Source organism: Cupressus sempervirens, chromosome 7 (genome assembly GCF_028749045.1).
Source record: "Cupressus sempervirens isolate cs-2001-9-10 chromosome 7, ASM2874904v1, whole genome shotgun sequence".
NCBI classification, from domain to species: Eukaryota; Viridiplantae; Streptophyta; class Pinopsida; order Cupressales; family Cupressaceae; genus Cupressus; species Cupressus sempervirens.
Genome location: NC_143124.1, coordinates 719,688,911 through 719,703,610, shown reverse-complemented (window position 1 = coordinate 719,703,610; position 14,700 = coordinate 719,688,911). Strand labels below are relative to the sequence as shown.

Here is a 14,700-nt window from a genome sequence, read left to right as displayed (position 1 = left end):
CTAAGGCAGGCAGGCCCAAAAAGGTGAAGTTTCGGAAAAAGGGGATAATCTTTGGAAGCTAATGGACTAATAAATGAAAATTATTATTAAAATATGTTTTATTAACCCCTCTTGGACGTGAGTTAGGGTTATGCCCTCTTTAAACGGGTTTGGAGGCATTTTGGACTCATTTCAGAACTTGATTTTTTGCGCATTGCTTTGTTGTTCTTCAGAGGTTGCCAAACCTGTGAAGGAGACCCAAGAACGGGAGTTTGCAGGTTTCCAAGAAGGCTAAGGACGGGAGTTTGAAGCCATTCCATGTGCATGCTCATGCAAAGTTTTCCTTTGTGCTAAACAATACAGATTTGTGAGTTTTCGGATGTATTTTTTGTAACAGTTTGGTGTTTCCGGTTGAGTATTTCATATCAGTTTGGGTTGCTGCTGTATATCAGACTTTTAAATGTTAAAATAGAGCTGAATATATGTATTTGGATATGATTATACTTCTGTGATAGATTATTAAGTTTTTGTGGTGATTTCGAGCTATTTTGTGCTATTTCTGGGAGCCCAATGAGCATTGTTTTTGTCCTCCGTTTGGGAGCTATTGTGTGCATGTTATACAGATCTGAAAATGTCATTTTATAGGCTATTATGCTGCTCAAATTTCTGTAAAAATTTTCACTTTCAGATTTATTAATAATAGGTGAAGCTGTGAAGCTTTTGGAACTATTTCTGGCATACCTAATTTGGGGTTTATTGAGAAATTGGTGGATCTTTGAAATATTGGTTGTTTGATTTTAAAGATCTGATTTGAGGCTTGAAATATCATATAAAAGCAGAGAAAAGGACACTACAGTGGTATCAGAGCTATGATCTTGCCAGCCTAAGGGTTTGTAGAAGTTTGCATGTCAGTTTTGACAACTACCCAAATCTTGCATGTCAAAATTTATGGTTGCATGCTATTTCTAATCATTTGCATGTTAGTTCTTGGTGAATTTGGTGGTTGCATGTTGCTTCTAATCAGCTGCATGTCAAAATCTAATGTTGCATGCTACTTCTAATCATTTGCATGTTAGTTCCTAGTGAATTTGGTGGTTGCATGTTGCTTCTAATTAGCTGCATGTCAAAATCTATGGTTGCATGCTACTTCTAATCAATTGCATGTTAGTTCTTGGTGTTTGAAGAAGTTATAACCTATTGGGGTTACACTCTACTTTATCCAGAATGGACAGGTATAGTACAGAGTCTCAGAGGACACGATCTTGGACAATTGATATCCAGAGTCAGAACAGTAGAAAGGATGGTTATTTAAACATTTGAGATAAATTTAGGAAAATAAGCCATGACATGTCTGAACAGTTGGTTGAGCACCACCGTATAATGAATGACATGTTGTCCGACCCAGCTAAGGTGGATAAGTTGATTGGATTTCTATTTGGCAGATTTTCTCACAGGGCAGATGACACAATTACCAAGAACTTGCATGAGGAATTTGAGAAACTAGCTTATAGCTAGGCTGAGGTCTCAAATTCTACTCTGCCACAAGAGGTAGTGAGAAAGGATATTACGCAGATTGATAGTAATGGTCAACTTGATACTCAAATTGAGACAATTGTATACAGGTCGTCAAAGGGTGATGTCACAGGTATTCATGATGGTATAGTTACAATAGGTAGTGACTATAGCGTAGTGGGTTCAGATGATGATTATGAGGATGTTGTTGTGCATGATGGTGAGATACCTGGTAGAGATGAGCAGACATTGAGCATTCATGACTTTGCTAAGAGAGAGTACCAGGCACAGTTAGATGCTTCAACACATGAGGTTGAGGCTGGTAGTACTTCACATGATTTGTCCAGCCAGCTAAAAGTGAACAAAGACAGTATTGTGACTTCATTATCTCATCATGACAGGTATGTGGAGTTAGTTGGTATTGGTCATATTACTCAGGTGAGGAGTTTTCTTGAGTTACCAGCTGATTCTAGTTTACAGATATGGACTCGAGATTGTTATATTGGCGTTTGGGATTCAGTTGACTGGAGATCTTTAACACTTTTTGGCAGCAGTGTTTGTTTGGGTGCTATCATGGATTTGATTAGCAGATTGCACGGTGTTGTCTTTTCTTGTGCCAGCAGCTTGTCTGATGCTAGTAGTAGCTTTTATACACCGGTGTTGGGCTTTGTTCATATATCCAGTCGACCATACTTGCTGGAATGTGCTGATGATCTTTCATATTTGGCAGTGTGTATAGATGAGTCCCAGGATCATATTGGCATTGATGACATCCAGGAGGATGCAGTGGGTAGTTTTGAAGACTTAGTTTCCTTGGCAGTTTCTTTTGGTACAAAGGAGTTAGACATCAGTGCTACAGTTTTTGATACTCCATATGTTGATATGAGCTTTGGAGTTGATTCACAGGATATGGATGGTAATACTCTAGAGACTAGTAACTTTGAGGATACTCCTTTAGATAGTGCATCAGAGGAGGTTTGTAGGAGACAGTCTAGCCAGTGCCATCATGTGTCTAATCAGTTGAGAGTTAGTGAGCATGACATTGCTATCGCTTGCTAGCATTTTGATGCTGCTCATCAGTTGTTAGCAATTTATGGATGGGGTTCTCCTACTAGTGATGAGCAGGGAGGCAGTTACCTTTCCTTGACAGAGTTCCACTCTTTATGGGAGGCTATCCAGATTCTGAGACAGGATTATATGCAGTTGGTAGCCGATAGAGATTATCTTATGGAGTGGGGCAGTATAGCATAGGATGTATTGTTGGCCAAGGAAGATGAGGTGAGCGAGCTTACTCAGCAGCTTGAGCTGACTTTTGAGATTCTTGAGAGTACACAGTTGGCTTTCAAGGAGTCACAATTTCATTTGGCTAAGGTGACCATGGAGTTAGAGCAACTACAGTCTTTACCAGATTCTATACAGTCACAAGCTATGGTGTCTGGTGATCCGAGGATGTCCATGGTCGAGATTGTCAAAGACAGTGGAGATGGGGATGCATCCATCCTTGATACTAACATTGGCATATCGGGTTTGTCCCCACTAGAGTCAGGTTCAGTTGAGTTGGGTGCTGCAACAGATTGTTGTGGTATGCCTGACATGGTGGTGACCTCTAGTACTAATGGCACAAAGACTAGAGATGATGTATCAAAGACCACGTGTGATGTTGGTGAGCCAACAGTTGGCATGGTTCCTGCTAGTGATCAATTGCAGTTAGTTACATCTGGATTGCAGTCTGAGCCACTGACTGAGATTGGCGCATTCTATCAACATTACATTGTGAGGTATGCTCATCAATTCACCTTTGATGACCATGTTGATGAGATGATGATACAGAGATGTACTTTGGTTCCTAGTGCTTATCATCAATTATGGGATAGTTTGATGCCTCGGGATGAAAGTTGCGATGGGCACGACATGGCGATAGGTCCTGCAGTTGACAGCTTGATAATACATGACTTAGAGCAGGAGTTTTGGAGTGATGCTTCAGTGGGTGTTGTTATTGATTCTACTCCTTTGGCTATGACATCTCCTGACTTAGCTGGTGATCAATCATAGTGGGTTGTATCACTTGTTCATGGTGAGTTGTTGACTGAGGTTGGTTTTTTTTATCAACATTATATTGCAGGGTATGTACATCAGTTAGCATTTGATCCTTGTGCTGAGGAGTTGATGGCAGACAAACTTGGTTTGGGTTCCATTTCTTGTTGTTTATCTTGTGATGGCTTTTCACCATCAAGGGTGCATGGGAGTTATGGTTATGAGATAGTGGCCGGTGATCTGCAGAGTTGTGTTGACTGCAGGAGTTGTACAGTGTGTGGATTCTCCATACTTGGTACGGTTTCATTCGGGAGCGTTCACCATTGTTGCAAAGTTGGATTGTACATTTCGTATAGGCCAGTGGGATACGTTGATGGTATTTACTATGTTGGCAATTTAATTTGTCCACTTTACTTGAGTTTTGATGTTCTAAGAGTTTGTGTCTCGTGGGTTTCTAACTGTGGAAGTTGTGACTTTGGAGTTTGGTTGAGCAGTAATTGTCAGTTTGATTATGGATTCCTCTTGGTTATATTGCAGAGGATATTGCAGGAGCCTGTGTTAATTGATAATAGTATAGTTCATGACTACATTTGGGATCCAGGTAGATTGATTGGTCTATTGTTCAGCCATTGCTTGAGGACAAGCAATATTTGGAAGGGGAGGACTTGTCATGTCCCCTTTTCAAATAATTAAAAATAATAATCTTTGCTAAGGCAGGCAGGCCCAAAAAGGTGAAGTTTCGGAAAAAGGGGATAATCTTTGGAAGCTAATGGACTAATAAATGAAAATTATTATTAAAATATGTTTTATTAACCCCTCTTGGACGTGAGTTAGGGTTATGCCCTCTTTTAAGGGGTTTGGAGGCATTTTGGGCTCAATCCAGAACTTGATTTTTTGCGCATTGCTTTGTTGTTCTTCAGAGGCTGCCAAACCTGTGAAGAAGGAGACCCAAGAACGGGAGTTTGCAAGTTTCCAGGAAGGCTAAGGACGGGAGTTTGAAGCCATTCCATGTGCATGCTCATGCAGAGTTTGCCTTTGTGTTGAACAGTGCAGATTTGTGAGTTTTCGGGTGTATTTTTTGTAAGAGTTTGGTGTTTCCAGTTGAGTATTTCATATCAGTTTGGGTTGCTGCTGTATATCAAACTTTTAAATGTTAAAATAGAGCTGAATATATGTATTTGGATATGATTATACTTTTGTGATAGATTATTAAGTTTTTGTGGTGATTTCGAGCTATTTTGTGCTATTTTCGGGAGCCCGATGAGCATTGTTTTTGTCCTCCGTTTGGGAGCTATTGTGTGCATGTTATACAGATCTGGAAATGTCATTTTATAGGCTGTTATGCTGCTCAAATTTCTGTAAAAATTTCCACTTTCAGATTTATTAATAATAGGTGAAGCTGTGAAGTTTTTGGCACTATTTCTGGCATACCCGATTTGGGGTTTATTGAGAAATTGGTGGATCTTTGAAATATTGGTTATTTGATTTTAAAGATGTGATTTGAGGCTTGAAATATCATATAAAAGCAGAGAAAGGGGCACTACAGCACAAGTATTACAAGAGTTAGTGGGTGATATTGGGGACATCACACAGGTCTTCACTTGGGACCCAAGTAGGGCATCCACATGCGTTATGGAAACAGGGAGTTGGGATAAGTGATTTGTTGCACTCCATTCTTGGTGGAGATTGGTATATTGTTGAGCTCCCACCACCTCGTGAGGTGTATGCAGTTACAATTGGAGTAAGGTACTCAGTTGGGTAGCCAACAATTCCTTTTATGACAGTAGCACATGGCAAGTTGTCCCAATTGAGTATACACAAGATGTTTTGGACGTCAAATATCCTGTTGATTGGTGTTGGGGTTCATGTTAAGTTATTTTATGACTCGTAGGTTAATCAGAGTAGTGCAACAAATGGGCATAGCAGTAATTTTCAGATTGGACTATAGGGCCACTTGCAGATTTATATGGGATCCTGGTACCGATTGCTTTAGAACGAGCAATCTCAAGGAGCAAGGACATGTAATGTCCCATTTTTGGGACATCGGGAATTCTGAAGCAAAACTCATTAAATATTAATTGTCTTAAGGGAGCTTAATGCAAATTTATAAAATGGGTCGACTTAATATTATAAAGTGGGTTAAAGGTGCCAAGAAGGAATAAGACAAAAGGACGGGAGAAGGAAATTGAAGGGTCACCGTTTTGACCATAAAAGAAGGATGAGAAGTTCATTTTTAGCATGCTTGGATTATTGTTTGTTTGGACAATTTGAGATTCTCTTGGAGAAACATTGGGAGAGATTACATCTTCCATTTCAGACCCAAGGACGCCAACCTTCAGGACAATTTCTAGGTGGACTGAACATAGCCCCAATTCAATATCCATTGCAGATTCAAATCAGAATTCACATTTGAGACTATAGGTGCATTTTATTGTTTATTTTCAATTCGACTGTATTTTTGCTTGATGTTTGTTACTGCATTGCTGATGTATAATGCAATAACATATTTTTGAGGATTTTATATGGATTCGCTGGTTATGATATCATGTTGCTAAAATCATAATAAAGTTGTAATTTTGGAGGTATTCTATATGAGCATTTTTCATTTTAATCTGAAAGTTTATTGCATGAGCTATTTGCTTGCATTCTGAAATTTGATTGGTGAGAGAATTGGGAAAATATACATTCGGGATATTAGAGCAATTACATCAATGCTATCTTGAGTAAACCTACATCTTAGGTTCCTCTTCTGCCATGCTTCCACTAGTCACTGCACAATTTCTAAGTTTTGACCTGCACAAATCTTTCTTTTGTCCTCCTCAGGCCCCTCTCTATCCCTTTAAGAGATACACCGTCTCTTTTTCCATCCTTTCAGGCACATTATATAATCTTGGTGTATCAAAATTTAGAACTATTGATTCCCTAACCCAACTAGAAGTAAGTTCTGTTGTGTTATCTTCCATGTCCATGGCTGCCCACTTGAATCCATGTCAAGGACGACCAATACACAACAATTGCTTTCTAAATACATTAGAAGGACAACTAAATTCAAGACGTCAATAGAAATCAAGATGTTGATAACAAAATACAAAATTCTCTAATATCATTTTGGTCTATACTGCAAAAATCTAAGAATGCAACAGCAAATGTAATTACAAGACAATGCCACAATTCCTAAGATTACTTTCAACCCTCACCTCTGATGATGGCACAGTAGAAGCTTCAATTGGTCGCTTGATTTGTATTGGGCAATGGCGTGTAAGAAGTTTTGCATACTGGCAACGTTGAGCATTTCTGATAATACATTTTAGAGTTGATAGGAGACTCCAATTTCTGCATAAAGAAGAAAACAAATTATGCAAAAACAATAAATTTTACAAATCAATATATATTCTGCTAGAATCATTATGTACTAAATTACCTTTTTAGGAAATCAAATTTTAATGTCTCACACTAGCCAAATGGTAAGCTCAAGTTGAAATCACATCAATTTGGTAACTTCTTTATTTCAGCCCCTTTCCCTCCCCTCTATCAATACCCAAATTGCTAAGGCAAACCCTTTTCAAAATACTCAGACATGAGACTATTGTCATTTACCATTGATAGGGAAATAATGATTCCTCCTGCAACTTCAATTGTTCTTTGTTAACTAAGATGACTTTAGAGCACTGGTGCATAGTTACCCACTAGGGTTTGCATCATGCTGCTAGAGCACAATGAAAATCTAGTAGCTAAGGTAGGAACATGGGAAAGTGAAGAAAGCATGTGGTGTGTGTCTAAGACCTAAGCATTACCAGCACAAAATCAAAATAATCCAATACAAAACTATACCATTAGCAACATTGTATCACTTCTCAAGTCCATTTTCTAATCAAAAGAAATGGGGACCCATTTATTTGTTTCCCATGAGCTAAGAACATAAAATTTGGGAAATATTTTAATAATAATAGTTTATCTTGGCTTGATAGCTTTATTTCAAAACATTGTAAAATAACAACTTAAATATTATTATTATTATTTTAGTAAATGGCAATCTAACAGAACATTATAAAGCTTAACTAATAAGTGTTTCTGAACACTTATGAAGGGAGTATTATGAGGGAAAAGGAAGTTCAAATTAAAAGGACTAAAAAGGAACATATAAAAGAAAGAGAATTTGTTGCGCAAAGCAAATTAAATATTTTTATGAAATAGAAACCCTTCTTCATCTAATAGCTTAAGAACTTGTTTTCATGTATTTTTCTCATAGTTACAGGACTCAAACTCGCCTCAAACTTGGAAAGAGGATTTTTGACTTGGAACGCCAATTTTTGAATCCAACTTCTTCACCTTTCCAAGACTTCTTCTTCACATTTCCAAGACGACTTCTCCATTGCGTTAGAGATTCTCAAGAAGAGGTATGCTTTTAATTTTGGAATTCTTTTTGGTGCAAGCTATGGTTTCTTTTGCTTTGTTTTTGTATATAGGTTTTTGAATTACAAATCGTTTTCAGATAGATAATCTTTGCATGAGTGTATTGTTTTCCAAAACAATATGAGTTCTTCCCCCAAATTCTAAAACAAGTTTTACCGACAGAGAAATAATTCAAGCAATGAGTCATTTTCACTAATTGCAGACAGAACTAAAATCCCATCTGTGAGCTTGTCATGCCAAAAAAGAGCTAAGTTTTTCCCCTACTTGTAACTGGAACTAAAAAGCTCACTTGCAAGTGTCTTCCAAGCACTTTTGAATTCTCTTTCCAAGCTACAAATGGAATTTAGAAACCCGTCTGCAAACAGCAAGTACCCTCTTAATGACTTGTAATGGAAATTAAAAACCCCCCTTCAGAGTGAAAAGTGTTCCCATCTGTATATATACGCTTACGCACCTCATTTCCATACTCAATACTTGCTTTCCATCCACCTGCAATGCTCCAAAAATATCTCGCTCTCTGGTTTTCTCCCATCCATATAACTGATTTCATCCAAACTGCTTCATTTTCCATTGCTCAAAGACCTTCCATTATATCCAGTACAAGTATGCTTCGAGATCTGCAAAGTTTGAGCCTCTAATAGTGTCTTATGGATTCATCCATGCCACATGAAGATTCTCTTACATTTTGAGATTTTCATGTTACAGCTTCACCCACAGGTATTCTTGCTATGTCAGAAGAGTCAGTCCCTCCAAAAGACAAGAAAAAAAAAGAAATGTTGATATGAAAAATTTCAAAACTCTATCTCCCTGTCAAAGGTGACCTCATACGTTTATGAAATCAAAGTCACTGAACTTGCACACCTAGACATGGCTGAATTCCTCAAAAGAGTGGAAGCCTCCACAAAGAAAGTGAAGGTTCCTATTATTCAGAGTCATATTAACTTGGTTTCCACATTTCCAATAGCTGCTCTTTAACCGAGTTCATGATGGCCTGCATCAGCATTTTGATTAAGTCTAAAATCATAAGGGTTGGTTTATGGGAACACTATTATCAGTTTGGATACCAACACAAAATCTTCAAGGTTCCAATGTGCATTAATATGACAAAAGAGAAGGCCTAAAAAAGAAGGAACTAGCAGAAGCTAGATTGCATACGATTCATAAACGATGAACAAAGAGCTTCTTTGACAAGATGGCCCAAGGTGATCACAAGTCAGACTTTAGGGAGAAGATCAGTGACTTGATCACCTTACTCAATAGAATTGGAGGCCTTAGGAAGTCCAATGATTTTGAACCATAGATGTACAAGTTCATATCTTTGATTGTGAGACACAGATAGAAAGGTCTTCTTGGGTGAGTTGATTAGTTACACAATTTGAGAGTAATTGTCCCAAGTTTGTTATCGAAAAATTGGGTAGTTAGACAGTTTGGCATAACCGAGGGAAGTTATATGGGTGCAATTATACTATATGTATGAATCCACTTTACTTAAAGGATAGGTTGTGCATTGGTAATGTAACCTTGCATTCAATGGTTAATGAATACATAAGTTGCTTCCGAATTATCTACAATTCTTGTATTCAATATCTTGTTCTATACTTATCCATTATTTTTTGTTACCCTAGAGGGTAAACATTTGCCGTCGTTGTCGCTTGAAACTAGGAACAACACAGCAAATGGAACTTGAAGGATAAATGGGAATACCCATTCCTGAGAATGTCAGAACCAATGATGATAGAGAGACGGAGCTCTTTGAAGGTGAACATGCTTCAACGGAGAGCTTTCACATTTTGTTTCGAGCAACTATCGAAACCTTTGTAAGGAGATAAGTTGTACACATGGAAGTTCCTGAGGACACCATCTAGGATGCCTTTAACGTGAGCCTCGCAGAAAATAGGCTATTGCATCAGTTTCCCCGTCTCTTCATGCAAGCGTTTCTCGCACAAGCGAGGCGAAGGGAGGAAATGGAGAGGGAGCAATGATGCCAATAGATCTTGAGGCACTTTGCTGGAAACAACTGCCAGGAGTAGGAACGTGATGAAACTGGACGGAGGCCAACCATGAGCTTTAAGCCTTGGGAGTGGCAAATGTAATGGTCACATAGTTGAACCGTATGTATGGATATATAAATAAATAGTGTTATGTATATTACTTATGACAGTTGTTTAAATTAATGCCCAATTTACTAAATAAAAATAGAAATAGAAAGGAGAAAGGAGAAAATGGATGATTTGCAAGCCACACATGAACCTTTAATTCTCACGCAGCAAGTCGAACGAATGCAGAGGTTAAGGAAACTCGCCGAGGGAGAACCAGTTGAAGGGTTGTCTGAAGGGGACCTCGGAGGTGTCACAAAAGGTGACCAAAGGGGTGCCTTGGGAGGTGCAGAAAACACCAAAGGCGAAGACCACAGTTCGCCAGACACCGACGAGTGAAAAGCAGCAAGGAATTTCTCAAAGAGCTCAAAGAGACACAACAGAGGTTGAACTTGAATTGAAGAGACATCAGAACAATTCATGAATTTCTCTTGCACACAGCGAAGGGAGGAAAACCAAGATGAAGGCGGTGAAGAGCCAAGGGAAGGTCAAGACACCGAGGCAAGGACAAGTGTCAGCGGGACACAACAACACGGTGGTAAAAGCAACCCAGTGGGATCTAATCCTATAAGTTTGGGAATCCAATCAATTGGTACACGATCAACTAGTCCACATCAACCAACGAGAAGAATCATGTCTCAGAAAAAAAAATACCAAAATTTATTGGAGACGGGAAGGAAGATCCTGTCAGATATTGTCATACGTGTGAAACAATATGGACAAACAATGCAGTTACGGACAAGGACTTATGGGTACAGCAAATTTCGGCTACTCTGTGACGAGTTGTTGTGGATTGGTACTCGGACGTGAACAAAAGAAAAATAAGTACCTAGGACAATCTTAGAAAAGAGTATTGTTCTGAGGTTTCACACGATCGTCCCAAAATTTTTGAGGGCCCCCTTTTTTTTCGAGCAAGCCTTGGCAATTTTCACAGGTGTTGGGATTTTTTTTTGGTTGCTTTAGCAAAATTTGGAGTTGTCCAGAGGTTTCCGAATTGGTAATTTTACACCTTGGACGGCTTCAGGCCACGAGGGATTTGGTTTATTTCACCTGGTGCTAAACTTGATTTTCTGAAACATTTAATTTTTTCCTTAGGCCAAACAAAATTCAACAACAACATTTTTTCGATGGTTAAACTTAAAACAATATCTGGTAGGACAAATTTGCAAATTTTGGACTTGGACAAATTTTGAAAATTTGATATAATTGTATAAGCTTGAGCATTTTCAAAATGAATTTTAGATTTAGCCATTTTGGAAATCTTGAACTTTTTCGGTGAAAGGAAATTTTTGATAGTGAAATTGGATTTAGAGTTTGATTTTCAATTGCTAGGAAAAGGATCTATTTTGTTAAAAAAATTGAAATTGTATTGCAAAATTGAAATTGGATTAAATTGCAAAATCTCATTAATTTGGTTGAAATTTTGCCTAGAGGATTTTCGAAATGTTAAAGGAAATCGATAATTTGGAATTGAAAATTGATTTTGGCTTGCTAGATTTGATTTTAATTGCCAAAATGTTCTTCAATGAAAATTTTGACATCTCCTAGGCTTACTCTGTTTCTATTTTGCAATTCTGAATTAAATTGGCAATTAAATGGGCCAATTTCACTATGGGGCTTAGTTATTTTCATGTTTTATTTAAAATTGGGCCATCTTTGGGGGTTTAACTTAAATTTTATTTCCTTCCAAGCAGGTCGGCCCACTCCAGACCTCAACAAGAGTATATAAGAAGGGGCTTCCCCCCTCTTATTTCCTCATTCATTTCCACCTCCTCTTGCTTGGTTGAGTGATTTTTCCTCCAGTTGAGCGATTTTCTCCTTGGCATCGATTTTTGGATGTCTGATATTTTTTCTCCTTGGCAGCAATTTCTTCCTTGGTTGGGCGATTTTTTCCCTAAGGCAATTTTGTTGGGAGAAGCTCTGATTTTTTGCAAGATTGGAAGCAATTTTGGGGTTTGATTTTTCCTCCTAGGGTAGCGATTTTTTCCTCCAGCTATGGCAATTTTATTTAGTGGAGAGGCAAGGCAATTTGAGATCTGATTTTTGGCAAGTGTGGGCGATTTTAGAAGGTTGAAATTCTGATTTGGAGCAGACTTTTCTGCCCTAGCGCAGCGATTTTCCTTCAAGTTGGATGATTTTGGCAAGGAGGTAGAAATTTGAAAAAAGGAGCAGATTTTTGCAAGCAATTCATTTGCTAGGGCATCACATTTTGGGGGAGGATTGAAATTTCTAAGATCAGATCTGAACTTGAAGAGGCCAGATTGTTGGCAGAAGGCAGATTTAAGGTAAGATTCTCATTCATTTTTAAAGGTAAAGTTTGGTTTTAAAGGCAGATTTTATTCCTAGTTCTTGCTTGGTTCATTCCCTTATCTTCCTCTTGCACTATTCATCCACCACTTTATCATTTCCATTGATAGGCTGAAGTTGGGAGATATAAGTGTAGATTTCATGATAGGACACTTGGAGAGGTAGAAATAAGCTAGACCACCCTAGGATTGAAGTTGAGGGATATTAGTGTAGTTCATCCTAAGGTAACAAAGAGGCAGAAATAAGTGATAGTCCCACTCTTAGGATTGAAGTTTGGAGATTGATAAGTGTAGAGATAGGATTTGGAGAGGCAGAAATAAGCTAGATTCCATCGATAAAAGAAGTTTGGAGATTGATAAGTGCAGTCCATATCATTTAGAATGAAGGAGCAGAAATAAGTGTTTAGGATGGTAGATGTTAGTGCAAGCAGGAAACAAAGGGAACGAATACCAAAAAAGACAAGGAAGACAGGATGCCTAAGACCACCTTCTTCTCGAAAGTGAGGCGGATAAGTGATACCAACATTGGCACGGTAAACATGGTACAGTTGAAGGATATATTGAAGGAAGGACAATCCCCCATGGCGAAAAAGATCTACAAGAGCGGAATTGTACACGCAGCAGCTTTTCCTCCTACCTTGCCTTCTCCGAAATTGGTAATGGAGTGTGCATCCCGATTTGATATTGTGACCAAGTCCATCATTTTTTATGAAGGGAAGAGAGTGTTGGCTAACATCAATAGATAAGTGGTTGAAGAAGTATTCAATATTCCCCAGCATAAAGGCATGACAGTGGTCATGATGGATCAAGCAACCAAGTTCTTTCAGGATAATCAAGAGGCCCACTTCATTCATCTAAAGAAAAAATGGTTACACAAAGGCAAGAGAGGAGTTACTAGGCCGTCAAAGTTCACCCGGTCAGATTTCAAGTCGGAGTATGGCGACCTTATTGTGCTTCTCAACCAGATCATGGACATGGCTCAAGGTATGCAATTTGAGAACTGGACGTACTATTTTATTGATGAAATTGAAAATGGAAAAAGAAAATCTGATTGGGCTAGAATTATAAGTGAAAATTTAGAATTGCAACTTAGGACAATGCAAAATCAAAAGCAATTTTATATGGGGTCCCACCTCTTATATTTGATTTAGAGGCGGTGAAAATTGAAAAGTGAATCTCAAGGAAGAGTGAATTTCAAGGAAGAAATATTTAAGGCTAGGCAAGGCTTGGCTATTCATGCAAACCAAATCGAATAGGAAGGTTAGGAAAGACCAGGAGGGTTAAGGAAGGCAAGGATAATGAAGGAGGAAAGCGAGACGAAAGGTTGAAAGAGGTCAAGTTCGATTTCAGGGTGGTGGCCAAGAGCAAGACTCTCAAATTGCAAGGAGGTTCACATCTAGGCAAGCCACCGGGGCCAAGGCAAGATTACCCCAAGTGCATGGAGACCTCACCCTTTCAAGGTCAAGACATCAAGTACAAGCAAGTTCAAGTGGTGATGAGAAAGTTTCTAAGGACGAGTTCAAGCATCCAAGGCTTCACCTCATCTCAAAGATTAAATAAATTTATAAGATAAGGTTGATGAGGTGGCAATTTCCTGTGCATGCAATCAAATCATGCCAAGTGTCATATGTTCTCATTGGCTGACAAATTATTGTAATTTTCTCATTGGCTCACATAGTTGGTGCCCTCATGTAAATGGTTAAATGATGGTAACCCTAATTAGGGTTTGTAAAGTTTAATCTTGGCCCTTGAGTTTGCCTCTTAATCTCTACCGTTGGTTGTAATTTTGGCTCTTATATAAGATCATTTGCGCTCATTTGTAAAGGGTTGAATAAAATTGTTGCTTAAGATAATACCAAAATTGTTTCTCTTATCATTGTTGTGTCTTGCATGGTGATTAAGAACACTTGGTGTTATTGCATGGTTTCTACCTCCAATAGAAAGTTAAAAAGGGGTTTAAGAAAATTGTTGCTTAAGATAATACCAAAATTGCTTCTCTTATCATTGTTGTGACTTGCATGGTGATTAAGAACACTTGGTGTTATTGCATGGTTTCTACTTCCAATAGAAAGTTAAAAAGAAGGGTTGGAGAAAATTGTTGCTTAAGATAATACCAAAATTGCTTCTCTTATCATTGTTGTGACTTGCATGGTGATTAAGAACACTTGGTGTTATTGCCTAGTTTCTACTTCTAATAGTTAGAGTTAAATTTCATTGAAGTTGTTGAAGTAAATTTTAATTCAAAAAAGTTGTTAGGCAAGAGTAAGAATAGATGGATAGTTGTATAGTGATATTAGTGGATGTTTGATAGAGATCCATAAACTAGGCCACTAGCATCCTAGTGGCTTGTTAGGAAGCCT

General features: G+C 38.2%; 1 protein-coding gene across 2 annotated transcripts in view; it reads right to left on the bottom strand.

Annotated features, from left to right (window-relative positions):
* The window catches only part of TERT (telomerase reverse transcriptase), a 235,059-nt gene that overhangs the window by 87,256 nt on the left and 133,103 nt on the right, over positions 1-14,700 (bottom strand). For both annotated transcript variants that reach the window (XM_089792665.1, XM_089792666.1), the window contains one exon: positions 6,723-6,858. In XM_089792665.1, the coding sequence (XP_089648791.1) occupies positions 6,723-6,858 (136 nt within the window). The remainder of the gene's footprint in view (positions 1-6,722; positions 6,859-14,700) is intronic.